Genomic DNA, 15,255 nt, shown 5'->3' on the forward strand with positions numbered 1-15,255 from the left:
CCTCCTCCCGTTTCCCCCCCTCCTCCACCTCTTTCCCCTCCTTCTCTCTCGTCTGTCGGCCTCTGTCGAGTTCCGCTCATAACCTCGCCACCCACCCTCCCACTTCCCCGCCTCTCCCTGCTTTCCGCTGCTGGCAGGGAAGCGCACACACACACACACGCAGACACACCAGACAGAGAGAGGGACACGCGCGCGCGCGCGCGCGCACACACACACACACACACACACACACACACGCACCTCTTTATAGCTTCTCTCGCTCCGCCACGCACACACAAGCATGCGCCCCACCACACTCACACACAAACACACACACACACACACACACTCGCTGCAATGACACACACATGCAGGCAGCGTCAATAAAAAGCCCAGCGCTGTGAGAGGCCGCCGGCACTCCACTCCCCCTTCTCTCCCCCTCCCCCCCCCTCCTGCCACTGCGATTAGCGGAGGCTGGCTGGCTGGGGAGAGGCGCCCCTCTGTTATCTGGGGCGGTGGCAGGCTGTGTGTCTGTGTGTGTGTGTGTCTGTGTATGTGTTGGGAGAGAGGCTAGCTAGAGAAAGAGATTAATTTAACCCTTTCGGGGGCGGATCGGAGCGCTGAAAGAGCCGCTGCGCTGCTGCGCTCTGGCAGAAAAACAGCCGCGCTGGGGAAATACAGGGACAGAGAAACACGACGCACGCTGAAAGCCTGCGCCTGGAAATTTGGGGAAAGGGACGGGGGCATTATTCCACACTCGTGCGCGGACGTTTGTCGGCTTTTAGTTTCATAGTCCGAGTATATTTAATTGAAATATTCCGAAATATTAATTGTGCGCAAGAAAAGGAAAAGGCCACGCTGTCCTTTTCAGGATCGGTTCAGCTGACAAAAAACAAAAAAACAGAACAGATTTTCCATATGTGATCCATATTTTGCAATGATTTAAACTTAGATTTAATGAGGTGTAACGCAGCAGCTTCTGTCCTTCAACAGGTAGCATCCGCCAGACAAAGGCGCCATAATTCACTGCTGTTTCTTTTTCCTCGCAAAACGAATAGACTGTTCCTGATGTTTGTTTGTTTTTTGCACGGAAATGTTTTAGCTGCTACTTGGGAACCGATGTTTCACCACTCATCCTAACTCGGAATGTGGAGTCCCGCTGATTGCAGCACAACACAAAACTCAAGGTCACCGTCAGAACGGAAAGAGAAGGAGAAATGTGCAAGTGTTTAAGTCGCGTATGAAATGAAAGCACATAGTTTAAATTAATGGTCATCATCGTGTTCTACATGCCCATTAAGGCAAACAGCTACCGCTAAGCTTTAATCAACACGAATTAGCTGCCAAAGCGGCGATGAAACGACGCCAGAGAGCCACGAACAAGTAATGATGGAATAAAACGGGAGTTTAAAGAGTTCCTGCTGCTACTTGGGGCGGAATGAATGCTGGTCATTTCACCCCGATTCGCTCTTTTGCAGGTTTGGTCTTTCCGGCCGCGGTCACCATTCTTTTAGAGCCTCTTTCGGGTTTTCGTCTGCCTTTTGTGACCTTTTATTCAGCTCCATCCGTTTTTCTCCCTATCAGCATTGAACGGCGTCCCCACGGCATGACGCTGCCACCACCATATGTTGAGATGCTGCGTTTGGTGTTGTGCTGTGTTTGTTGTCGGTTACAGATGGCAGCGTTCCGGGTATAGAAAGCTCCAAAAAGCTAATAACGCTAGTTTCCCGAAATCTGTGTGACTAAAAGAAGCATTTTAACTGTCCCCCCCCCCTCTTTAAACAATATAAAAGGGAACAGATTGAATATTTAATAGTTGAAACTTTTAAATGCTTTCCAGTCAATATTAAACGTATTTTGAATATTTTATAAGCAACAACCTAGGACGCATTGAACTACTATGGCTACCGAGTCGGGCCTGCTTTTATCCTGCCAACAACGGAAGGGAGGCAGGTTTAGAAGGGGTAAGATGGGGTTTACCCTCCCCCACCACCACCCTGCCTGTAAATATACTGCGGGGCTGTCGGTGGAAGCAGCGCAGAGGAGGCCTCCCTCCCCCCCTCCACCTCTCTCTCTCTCTCTCTCTCTCTCTCCCCGCTCGGAGGTGACTGAGCTCCCGCTTGTTTTTCAGTGTCCGGACCGCCGCCGCTGCTGCTGCTGCTGCTGTCGCCTCTTCTCTCCGTGTCTGTGCGTCACAGCTAGGTCATGGCCGGAGTCCAACAATGGCTCCGGTTTCTGGAGCTATACGAGCGCACGCGCGCGCGAACACACACACCAACATAACGCACGCGCGCTCACACATTAAGGGCAGGCCGGCTCCGTGGAGCACACAAACACAGATCTGACAAATGATAGGGTGGCGAGGCGAGGCGAGCTAATAGTAGGCAGCGCGCCTGCCGACATGCCCGTGGGCCGCTGGTGTTAAATTGTATCCAATTACGGCGCATGCGACGTTAAGACAGTGGGGGCTGGGGGTGGGGAGGGGGAATAATAATTCCTCCTGCGTGACAGCGAGATTCGCTTATTTCACGTGATCTGTATATACATGGGGGGTTTGTGGGGAGGTGGGATCGACATGCTCAGGAAGAACTCCGTGTGTGCTGCGCGTGGAGGTAAAAACCAGTTTTTTTTTCTTTTTTTTCTTTTTTCCTGGAGGACATGGCGCACATTTTCCATTAATCAAAATCCTGTTAGCCATATATGGAGACACTCGCGGGCCAGTCGGGTCCCACTCATAATTAATGTCCAATATTTAAGCAGCCAGCCTCGGTCCTAAAAGATGTCTTCAAGCGCACACACGCGCGCGCACACGGGAGACATAGCGCCCTCGAGCCACAAATTTCACAGTGTGTGCCTGGTTTCCATCTTCGAATACAAATTTGAAAAATGCAGCACGTCTTTGAATGCTACATTTAATACAGATGAAATCCGCGCCTTTTACGTTATATGCAAAATATGTGGCATAAAACTAAGAGCATCAGGCTCAACATCCATGCCCACTGTAAGACATGATGGTGGTGGCATCATGCTGTGGGGACGAATTTCTTTATCGTTGAGATGAAATTCAATTCAGAAATACTTCATCAATCCCAAAGGGAAGCTAAAAGCTTAATGAAGGTTTAATGAATCAGTGTGGAAGCTGATCAGAGCAAAACTGGAAGAAAACCTGCAAAGGGTTGTAGATAAAGGTTTAGTGTATTTTTCCAGCTTTCGTAATTCTGATACCCCTAAATAAAATCCAGTCCAGTAATTCATATTTGTGTAAAAAACCGTTGTAGCTACTCAGTACCTCTGCTTAGAGGTAAACATGAAGACAGGCCAACGACAAAGATGTTTAACGATGACACCAAAGCTGAACTACATGCTAAACACTAAAAACAATCACATAGTGGTGGCAGCATCATGTTGTGGGGATGCTTTTCTTCAGCTGAGACAACAAAGATAAGCAAACGGTCAGAGCTGGAATGGAGTGGCCCAGTCAAACTCCACACCTTGAAAATCGATGTCCCTGCGCACTTCACATAAAATCTGATTGAGGTTTGTAGTTGTGATATGACAAAAAAAAAAACAAAGTTCAAGGAGCATGGAGGCTTTGCAAGGCGTTGTAGTCAACCAGTGAAATTTGACTGGAAGTGAAGAATGGCGTCCATGTAAAACATGAAATAAACACATCCAGTCTCAGTTTGGTTTTGAAATGTCTCTTCTGCTTATTTATTTGAGTGTGTGATAGTCAAGCAAAAACCAACGTAACTGTTTAGAGAAACATGGGGGCGGGGGGCCACGTTGTGAGTGGTGCAAACGCTCAGCAGAAAAGTTCAGAAACTCCAGTGACAGTTTATCATCTCAAACTTCTAAGAAAAGGCAGCCGACTGTCGGCAGAGTACACAGATAATAATGAGATCACCCAGATATTGGCAAATGGGCTGTGTTTGAATATAAATTGGCTCCATTATCCTGCCAATCACACCGCGGCTCTGCAGGCTCAGCTGACAAAGGCAGCAGGTGTCTGGTGTGTCACCTCTTGCTGATGCGTTGCGACCCTAGAAACAAACACGAGCGTGCGTAACGCTGGTCGAAAGTTTGCATACACTCATCGGCATGGATGGCATTACTTTGGGACGCTTTTGCATCTTTTTTTCCCCCTCCAGGTGGAAGGTTTTTACAATGTGAAATATGGATAATTAGAATTTAAATGGAGAATTTTTGTAATTCACAAAGGTTCAAAATTATATATATATGTATATATATGCACATCAGGTGAAATATATATACCTTCAGCAGAGAAATCACAAACTTTAACAAGCCTCTGCTATAATTCTGGACGGATCTTTGACCGCCGTTCTTGTCAGACTTGGTCGTGCTCTGTTGAATATTTTTGTTTTCCTGTAACAGACACGTTTTTTTTCTGTATGTTTATTTACAAGGGTTAAAGTTAAGGGTATTCCAGAACCTTAACGTTAGCCGTGTTTGTCCATTCGCTCCGAACCAATTGAGTCCAAATTTCAACCATCTAACTATTTAAGATGATTTCAAAGTGACTCCTTCATTTATATCCTCTCAGTCATTTGTGTGCAATATGCCAGTGCCTACGGCAGCAAAGAAAGACCCTCAGCATGCCATTGATGTATAATTTTGCAATTTGAAAACCTCACCTTTATTTGTTCTTGGTTGTAACCGAGTAGGTGTTTGACTCTGGCCAACATTAAGCTTCTCGGACACTAAGCCTGTTAAAAAATATTTTAAAGCAAAGTCTGTGCCAGGATATTAACTAATTCAAATGAGCTCCACAGTTTCTGATAAGAAGAGCGGTCAAATATCCAGATCAAGTTACGCTGCCAGCTTGTTCCTGGTTTTACTGCAACTTGCTCAAGAACATTCAACCAAATACAAGTGGGATGTTTATTTGAAGAAATCATCAAAAGCCTGGAATCAACATGAACGTCATGCCCACGACGCGTGTAGGTAAACTTTTGAGCATGTTGAATTGACTAACAGAGATAAGGCTTTGATTTCAGAAGAAGACAAGAGTACAAAAATAGATGCATTCAAACATATACAGTACGTCGATTTGTAATAAATACAGTATATCAAAAGTTTAGCATTTCATCAAAAATACAAACTCAAAGGAACACTTGTGCAGAACTTGCAACGCGACAGCCTGAAAGCTAATACTGTCTGAGGAGAGAGCCCGGTGCTTCAGGACTTGATTTTCCCCCAATTCTGACTCACTTCGACTGTTTTTAACCCCCCCTCCTCCACGCCCCATCCCACCTCCCCGTCTTTTTCTTTTTGTATTTCCACTGTACACCCACCTTCCCCTTATTGGCAGGAAAATTATGTAGTACCGGGATCAATCTAATGGCAGAGTGAGACGCTGACACACAGGGTGATTTTTAAAGGCCTGCCTTTCAACTCATCTCCTGTGGGGAACTGAAAAGGTGATTGCTGCGAGTGCTTAAGAAGCACCTTGTTATGATTGCCTTTCAGCAGTGCCTCGTGTTTTTTTTTTTTTTCCTTCTTTTTTTTTCCCCCCCTTGTCTTTTTTGTTCTGGCATGCTAAAATGCTGCAGAATGCGGTGGAAAACAGAGGGTTCGGGGAGGTAAATCTTTCCGGAGTCCTTTTGGGATGCAGCAGATGCCTTTAACATTAGGCTGATCTTTAGAGCTCTCAGATAGTCGTGTTGCACAGAAATGGAGCTCTGCTCTGTGTGTGTGTGGAGGGTGTCTTAAGGATATTAAATAGTAAAGGATGGGGATTAATAATGGAACCTGACAGCTCATCTCCGGCTTCTATCTGCCTGACCGTCCCCACAATCTTCTCTTCCATTCCCTCCCTACCTCGTTTTTTTTTTTTTTTTTTCTTTTTCTTTTTTCCCCCTCTCAGTTTCTAATCTGGCGCGGTTCTCTCTGGCTCTGACCCTCCTTTGTGCTTCTTCCCTCCAGCTCTTTTGTCTCCCTTCTTCGTCTCTCTCAAGGACCTCGATCTTTCAGGGTCATGTCAGGCGAGTAGAAGAGCACGTTGGTGTCGTCGTCGTCGTCATCGCTCGGGTCGATAAGGTCTGCCTGTGTGTAGCGCACCGCCCCAGGGTAGTACTCTCCGATTCGCGTTCGGTCGCAGAGCCGTGACTGCAGAGCCAGCTGAAAAAGCAGACACACGCACACATGCGTACACACATACACACATACAGAGAGATTTGAATTAGTTTTCCCTATTTGCCCTGGTTTAGATGGCTAACTTCAAAAAAAGCCTCTTTTCCTGTTTCCATTCTGAACATTTTCCAACAACGCCTTGCATAGGTTTTGATGCCGCTTCCACTTTCCCCCCATTTTTTCATTTCACAACTGCTGCCCTTGATGTATTTTAGAGGGTTTTTTTTCTGAGATAGATCAACACAAAGTAGTGGAAAACTGTGAAGTGGAAGGATATTGTTACACAGCTTTCTAAACGTTTTACAAATAAAAAGCAAGTTTCAGACCCGCAGATTTCTCATTTGGATTTAGGTCCGAACTTCAACTAGGCGATTAAAACTTTCTGGATCAAAGCATTGACCTGTCTCACTAATGTCTCGGAAAATACTCCCCACAGCATGTTGCTGCCACTGCCGTGCTCTCGATATCTTTGGCAAAAAGTGTTATAGAACCGACTGTTTCTAAATATAAATGCGGGGTTACACAATTTTTCAGTTTTTGAATGAAAAATTGCAGTAAATGTCACAACAGAAAGACTCTAAAATAACCTGTAATACTTTTTTTAAAATCCTGTCATCAGGTTTGAAACTTTGTAGGTTTTCACAATCAGAAATCAGCTTTATTTATAGCAACATTGTGTGCCCAAAAAAAAGGACTTCAATTTGAAGAGCTCAAAGCGTACAGATGTTCAGTGTATTTAAATAAATAAAATACAGAATTTTTTGCAGCATTTTTCACAAAAATCAACCCTAAAAGAAAAATGTATCCATTCACTTAATTGCAAAAAAAAAAAAAAAAAATGTTGCCTCTGTTTTAAATTCTAAAAACATAAATAAAATGATGGTTCTTTAAACATAAAAACAAAATTTCTTTAGTAGTATAATTTTTTTTCATAATTATGTAACATGAATAAGTCTAATGTTTTATCTAGTTTTATTTTGCAGACCTCTGATCTAAACTTCGACAGAGCAGCTGTGTTTACACTAAGACTAAATTAGGGACTCTATTTAATAATTAGGTGACTAGGCAGCTTTTGTTGAACTAGATTTCATTTGGGGAAATCCGATGAAAGTTAAAGTGATACTTCTTAGACATTTACTGTAAAATCCCTCATGAAAACTACCTATTGCTTTCCTCGCACTTTAAAATTATGCAACAACAATTCTGGTAAAGAACAAAAGCTATTTCCCTAAAAAAAAAAAAAAAAAAATCAACTAAATGTGACAGGTACAACCAAAATATTCATAATGACAAAACAACACTCACTTTTTGCACATGGTAGATTTTTCTTGCCACGCTATCGTTAGCGCGTTCAACTTTGCTAAGTGTTTTTCACATGAAGTTAAATGAACTTAAAATAAACACACACAGACTTCAAACTCTTTCACGGGTTTATTATTGATTTTGTGAGTGCCGTTTTGCTGCACCTCCCCTCAACCTTCCTCTTTGTTGCCTAGATATGGGTTATTGCTCCTTTAATTGACCAAAGTCAGAAATGCAACAAAGGAGGAGCTCCATCAGCAACTTTCCCCCCACACACAGTAAAGGAAATCAGATCTACCACACTATGTTGAAGCTGTCAAAAAAAAAGAAAAAAAAAGTGAGAAGTCAGCTTTAGGAACTGGTCTGGCTATAACGCTCTCGCTCTCTTTGTCTCTCTCCTGTATGGTTTTAATTTCACATTATTCAAACCGAGATCATCTGCAGCAGCTAAGATACTAACATCTTATAAAGTTCCCATAAGCCCTGCATTAAAAAAAAAACATACAAAAAACAACCTAGCTACCTCTTTTGGGAATGTTTTGTGACGTAACAGATTAGTAATTTAAGGATTTCAAATGAAAAACTGAACATTACTCAAATTTCGTCCAATATGACTGAAGATGACTGGCTCTGTTCCCTTTTCTAAAGTCAGCTAACCTCGGCAGGTTTAACGTTTGGTTCTGTCCGCTCACAGTAATAGAAATATAAGATTGTATTTCGTAAACTTATGAAGTGATGGATTGTATTCTTAGATTAGACTTTTTTCCACACTATGGAGGCTTTATATAGAAGCCCATTGGGCTTTTGCCTCTCCCTGCACTGTTATTATTTTTTTCTTAATATCTTTGATCTGTATTTTAATTGTGCAAAATAAACACAGTATCCATCCTACTTCAAATGGATCGCATCCCATTTTACGGAAGCGCTGTCAAAACTTTGTTCACTTACAAATCCCAATTAAAGAATGCAGTTTGCAAAGCATACATACAGGTGCATGAAGCAAACGAGCTGCCCTCTTCCCACCCCCCCGCCGTTTCTTTTTTTTTAAAGGAACAGTCGTTACAGAGGAGCAGTCAGACAAAGGAAATCTAATGTGTTTTAGTACTCTCAGAAGAGCAAGGTCTTTCAGCGATACCCGATAACAAAAAGGGTTTCTGCTGAGTAAAAGAAATTTAGTAACTCAATCCACCACTGAGGGATCATGCGGGAGAGTAGGACTGAAATTTCAAGCCTCGCAGCGATAAAAGGGCCCAGTCGTCATTCACTGGAAGATGGCGTGAAACCAGCAGCTCCGAGACCTGCATGAGTAAACCCGGGGCGCGGAGCGGCGACGAGCGTTTAGTGACTGGAACATAAAAAGGCATATGGAGGGAAAAAATAATAATAAAAAAAAAAGGACAGGTGGAAATGAAATAAACCCCGTCGTTGGCTTGTCGAGCCGCAAACGTGCTGCGGCTCTGGGACTTTTTATATAGCTTCATGGACAAATGTTTTTTTATTTTGTTTTTTTTCCTTCTTCCTTCTTCTTCTAGGAATAAACTTTTTATATATGTGCGTGTGGTACGCTTGCAAGCGGCTCTGAGGCAAACGGGGGGGATGTTTTCGGCGGCTCTCCTCTGCATGCACTCTGGCATACATGCAGAGGCAGAAGTGTTGTGAGCTCATTGCAGAGCCAAAGGCGGTTCAGCTGTATGGCTAGAATGCAGATCAATATCAGGGAAAGAGTGGAAGAAAGAAGGAGAGAGAGAAAGCGAGGGAGGGAGAGAGAGAGAGAGAGAGAAATGGAGAATGGATAGGTGGGAGGGATATGCAGCACAAAGGGAGAGAAAAATAATGGGAGAGAGATAAAATGCCAGAGATGCTTTAACGGGGTATAGCGGGAACAGAGAAGACGTATGGAATGGAGAGAAAGCAGGCAAGGCGGAAGAGGAGAAGAGTAAAACGCCGCCGCCGCCGCTCATGGGAGGGAAGAGCAGAGGACAAGAAAAGCGAGAGGTGCAGAGTAGAGAGGAGCACAAAAAACACGTTGATCAAAGAAGTTAGGAGAGAAATCACTCGATCAATGCACGGCGTAATAATCTGCTTACTTGAACATATCTGATCTGCAACCAGTGCAGGTTTTCCCTCTAGTTGGACTGACATATAAAGCTGGTTTCAGCTTCAGGTGATTAGAGATATTAAAGTTTCCAATTAGGAAATTTGCTGAGGTCATCTGAAGAAATATCTAAAAAAAAACTATTTTTAATTCTCTGAGAATCCTGAGGTTGTTTTTTTTTTTTTAAACAAAATACCTACAATTAAGGGAATTTACTAGATTACAATCTCCACAACCTCTTATCTGTTCCCAGTTTTGTCCGTAATAGAAAAAGCGAACAAAGTGGATGGGTTTCCGGAATCGTCTGTAAATCCTCTTAAGGGCATTTGTGAGCAGTGAGCAAGGAATTAAGAATAATGTAGCTTAATTGATTGATGCGAAGCTACGAAACACCTGGAAAGCTTAATGAATACAACAGAGTTCCCAAATTTAAATGTGGTAAATGTGTGTGTGTGTGTGTGTGTGTGTGTGTGTGTGTTTTGGTAGTATGTGCAAAGAAAAAAACTTTCTGTGTATTAGTAAATGTTGGGATTCAGGACATAATCTATGTACAAAAACAAACAAACAAACAAAAAAAAAAAAACGCTTCTGAGCCCAAACTCTTTACTTTGGGTTTGTATTCTCCTAACTCCGCTGGATCAAAGCGTACTCTTGGAAATATTGAGTTATTGCAATAACCAGAAAAGGACTGAAAGGTTTTGTAACTTGGCTACAAGAAGAAGAAGAAGGAGGGGGAAAAAAGCCCATTTTATCAGAGCTAAACATTCATTATTTGAGGGTATCCAGGGACCTGTTATTCGGTACTCATAGAGAACCGATATGACCCCCGCATTGGGAATACCGGATGATTAAATCTTGTGATGCACTGCGAGCTTGGAGAGAGCTTTAAATTGTCTCAAGCAGCTGTTCGTGGAATCATCCTCAGTCAACCTTCAACGGCGATTTTTATTTGTTTTGTTATTGTAAGGCAATCACTTGTGCTTACTTCATCCCCTTCCTCCTCCCCCCAATGTTTAATTAGCTGGCGGAAAGGAAAAATACAAAAACTTCATTACAAATCAAAGCCAGTAGCTAGACCAACTAGGTGTCACTGCCGAGTTTAAGAACGTGTCTAAGCAAAGTCAAAAAGCTCAACACAAAGCTCGATGTCAGTCGGCTTTATCCAGCTGAAAACATTTTCTTGTCCTGTTGGAAAACCCAGATTGAAACTGCAACAATCAGATGAAGAGAAATTAAAGGTCACTGGTAGGAACTGGAACACCAGCGTCACCGTCCAGTTACGCCAGTTCGGCATCGACGTGGATTGAGCAGCTGCTTTCAAACCTAGCTTTCAAGCATGGCGGTGGCAGCATCATGCTGAGGTTCTTTTTCATTGCCAGTGGTATTGTGTTTCACAAACTGACAAACTCCAAATTACTTAACATAATCAAAAAATCATCAGCTGGGGCAGGGGAGTACAGAATGTGGCTCTGCAGCGCTCTGAGGGCGACGTCGTAAAATCTTCTCATTCTTCAGCCGTCTTAATTTTCTATTAAACACAAGCATCCAGGAACTTCAACTCAAACCTGGCTCGGTACCAGGATTTTTTTGGGCCTCTTGGCCAAAGGTTTAGACGCCACTGAGTTAGATGGTTGAAACTTGGCCAGATTTAAGTGTTCCCAACAGGATAATTACCCCAAATACATATCAAGAAAAGTTTTAGCAGGCTCACATTAAGCTTCTAGAATCACTTCTACCCACTCTGCCAAGAGGAGTGGCCACATATCCAGATTTATGTCAGGATCTCCTTAAAAATTAGGAGTTACAACTTGATAAGAGGCATATGAACAAATATTAGTGGAGGCGTAAAGTATTTGAGCCTGTCTGTTTAATTTTGAGCCTGTTTGGGCAAGAGAAATCCACCAGAAGAATCATTGCAGTTAAAAGTTCACCCCGAAAAAAAGCCCCAAATAAGACAATATATAACTGATGAAAAGAATATAACCTCCAATGTGGTAAAAAAAAAAAAGGATCCTTATCATTAAGGTGTCCTCAGTCATGGAAACTTGACAGTGATGAGATTTGGATATGTTAGATAGAAATAGGGACTATGTAAAGAAGGGTGATAAGAAAAAAGAGGAACCTGAAACTGGTGGTTTGACACACAGTCAACACAGCTGATGTGTACTTTCTGTGGTAAACTGGCTTCCCTGTACCTTGACATGCAACTCCCATAAAACACAACAGGTTCAGTCAATACAGACCTCCACACCTCTGATTGGCCTATAAAGCATTTAAAAAAAGCACGCCACTTTGCTCCGACATAATGGTCACGAGAATCACAAATGCAAGACCTAACAGGCTGTCATTTTCCCTGATTTGCTATTAGAGAGCATTATTCCGGCTGCAGCTTCCAACTTGTTTCAAACTGCACTGGTCTGTACAAGACTAACACATCAACTCCTCAAGTGTCTCACCGTGTTCCCGAGCTGCGGTGAATTCGGTGCGAGTGAGTTTTGTTTGAACTTTTTTGCCTCTTTAATGACGCATATAAATACATCTGCATTAGAAACCCCAACAAAAAGAGCAGATAAAAGTTGTGCAAGAAGAAATTGTGACATGGATGACTGACCACTTCCACAGCTTCCCTGTAGCCTAAGTGACCCGGACTCTGCAAGGATTTGACATTACAGAATGAATTCCAAGAGGAAAGAGGAGGAGAGGTAATCGTTCACCAAAAGATCATTTCAGACTGGAAATCTGTTTCTTTTTTTTTTGGGTTGGTTCACATCTCTACCACAACGGACCATATGAAAATTTCAGGAAAACATTTTTAGGAGCTGTGTCGGTCCAACTCCATGGAAACCACTCCCAGAACAACAACAAAAAAAAGGGACAACAAAGAGCACCAAGAGCCTTTCGGATTAAAGGGTGGATCATTTCATAAGCACGAGTCACATGTGTCACGTTAGCCAGCCTGAGATTGGTCCCTTGCTTTACACCTACTCCCCAACTTGTCTCTATGATGGCCTGACTGGAGATTTCAAGGTATAACGGCAAAAGGTTGGATTTTGGTTTGCTAAACCAAACAGAAATGCCTTGAAATTTAGCAGCAGACTAAGTGAACACCAGAGGATTCTTGCATGACAGCACACTAGATCTCAAATATGCATATCTTTGATATTAAAAATGTTTTGTCCAGAAGTGCGCAAAGAAATCAGCAAAGGATTGGAATCACACAGTGCTTAAAATTTAAGACTTCTTCTTTAGTTAGAAACTGACACAAAAGCTGTAAGAAGCTATTTAACCCTCACGTGGTCTTAAGAGGCAGCATTATTTAAACCCAACAGGTTTTTTATTCTGTGCGCGGTCTGGCGGGGTTGCACTGACCCTGTGTGCGCTTTTACAAGTTATTTGTGTGTGTGTGTGTGTGTGTGTGTGTGTGTGGTTTCAGAAATTGATAACAGCTTCGTCGCTGTCTGACAGTTACATTTTCTGAGCTCTTCCCAAGTGTCAAACTAAGACAGCAGGAGGATTAAAAAGTATTTTCTACAGTGCAGATATACGTTGGTGTACATGTAGCTTATTGTTAGATTTTGTGGTTAGAAAACAAGCCAACACTTCGTACCTACCTTGAGAACATTTATTTCAAATTTCCATAGAAGTGATACCACCTGAAGTAAACGTCAGTGGTTACACAAAGACTACAGATCACTGCCAAGTTGGTCTGTTTCACAGTTTTAAACCAAACTGAAGTCAACCACAAATCTTTCATAATCTAATTTCTAGTTTTAACTGTTCCACGGCCTCCTGAGATGCAAAGGCAAAACAGAAGTAGGGCAAGTAGGTCTTACCCTTACCTTACTCTTTGTAGATGCCATTAGCTCATTGCCAGGGTGTGTGGAACATTTGCAGATCAAGGATTAAATCGCGATCTGATCGAGGCAAGGAGTATTTGTCCTAACGGCCGACGAGAAACTTGAAAAACTTAGAAAATTTAGGGATTTAGGTGAGGAATTTATTGCTGCATGCTATTGTAGCTTAGTCAACCCAAAACTGTTAACAAGGCAGCAATTTATTTATTGTGTCAGTGAATCAATCAAAATAATAAAGCAGGGACATCCCAAATCTTATATGTATTGGCTTTCTCCGCTCACTCCGATGGAACAGGAGCGAGTTGGTTCCAATATGAAAATGACAAAAGATTGCAGCCAGCAGCTCTATCAAAATGTACATATGGAGCGTGAGGTGTGTACAAAAGACACCTTCAAGTAAGGAAAGATAAAAAAAATAAAAAAATAAATAAAAATATAAAATACAGAAAAGCAGGCATTTTAAAGGGAGAGAGCACTTGAACACGATGAGGCTGGGTTCGGAGGTGCTGGGAGGAGGAAAGCACAGATTCTCCGCTTTGAGAGAGGAATGTTTTGACGCTGTCACCCCCATCAGCACCCGCTCCTCTCCCCTACCCCTCCTCTCCCCCGCCAATCTCACACCTGATGTGTGGGGGCTGCTGGGAGCCGCATGCCAAGATGAATAACAACCGGCTGTTAGTCACGATAGCGCACGAACACACACGCCGCCTGTCTCTCCCCTCTCCCTCCCTCCCTCCCTCCCTCTCTCCGTCTCTCCCTGTCGTCTTCTTCCTCGCCTTCCCCTCTTTCTCCCTGACACACACAAACAGCGCTTTCCCCGTGATTTACGAACACATTGAGATTCAATTTCGCTGCTCTGTCTCTCTGTCTCTTTCACCCCGCTCGCCACAGCGCAACACTGACATTTGGGTTGAAGGTCACACCGCACATTCCACTCTTCCACGCTGAGCTCGTGACCTGTTATCAGCGTGGTCGCTGAAACCGAGGAGGTGGCAATATGCATGTGTTCGCGTGCGTGTGTGCGTGTAAGTGTGTGTGTTTGCGCACAACTAAACCACGACCACAGAGGATTTTTTTCTTCTTTTTTTTTTTTTTTTGCTTGTTGTTCAATATCAGCGCCAGCTCGTAGCTGCAGATACAGTCAATGTTTGCAGATTGAGACAAATGTGCGGAGAACTCTATTGATTGGGGTGTTTATTGAAATGCAGCCGATGATGTTCGGGATTGAAACGCGGCAATATTATATTTCTGATAAGCTTCGCTTCATTACATTTTCCTAAAAGCTAAATTTCTCAATGTTACACAGGAAATGAGGTCCTACATTGGTAATTTCGCTCAGGAAAAGTAGATTTCGGTATTAGATGCGGCAATTATCTCAGACGAACAGCTGCCACACATGGTACCAATTATTGGCGGTGATCGTTTTCCAGCGTGAGAGCAATTAAAACGTTGGTTAAGGTAAAATTACAAGTATTAGAGCTGCTCGTATTCAGGATTCCTGAACGGGATTACAGGAGAAATGAGTGACTTATAAGCAGCTAATGCCTTTGCCACCCAGGCAGACTGCAGTTGACATCAGTAAAGACTTAGTCCTTGGTATAATGGAAATAAAATGTGATCACCTCTTTGTGTCATCAGGATTTTGTGATAATAAGTTAAGGTTATTGACTGAAATGGGATTTTATAAGGTCCTGCTGCAGTGAAATTCTTGCAGCGAACTGGACGGTCAATCCTACATCTTAACATTATAATTATTATTTATGCTGTTCTAAATGATTATTTTAGCAGTCTATTAGTTATTCTCAATCAGTAATAAAAGAAAATATTAGTAAATTGTCATAACAGCAGTGTTAATAGGAGATGGATCTGCGTTAA

At 42.8% G+C, this 15,255-nt stretch overlaps 1 protein-coding gene across 8 annotated transcripts in view; it reads right to left on the minus strand.

The window, feature by feature from the left end:
• Positions 1-4,387: 4,387 nt before the first annotated feature.
• Positions 4,388-15,255, minus strand: part of LOC103134722 (cyclic AMP receptor-like protein A) — a 75,442-nt gene continuing 64,574 nt past the window's right edge. For all 8 annotated transcript variants that reach the window (XM_007547122.2, XM_007547118.2, XM_007547121.2 and 5 more), the window contains one exon: positions 4,388-6,117. In XM_007547122.2, the coding sequence (XP_007547184.1) occupies positions 5,973-6,117 (145 nt within the window). In that variant the 3' untranslated portion in view covers positions 4,388-5,972. The remainder of the gene's footprint in view (positions 6,118-15,255) is intronic.

This window comes from Poecilia formosa, unplaced genomic scaffold, assembly GCF_000485575.1.
Source record: "Poecilia formosa unplaced genomic scaffold, Poecilia_formosa-5.1.2 Scaffold19, whole genome shotgun sequence".
NCBI lineage: Eukaryota > Metazoa > Chordata > Actinopteri > Cyprinodontiformes > Poeciliidae > Poecilia > Poecilia formosa.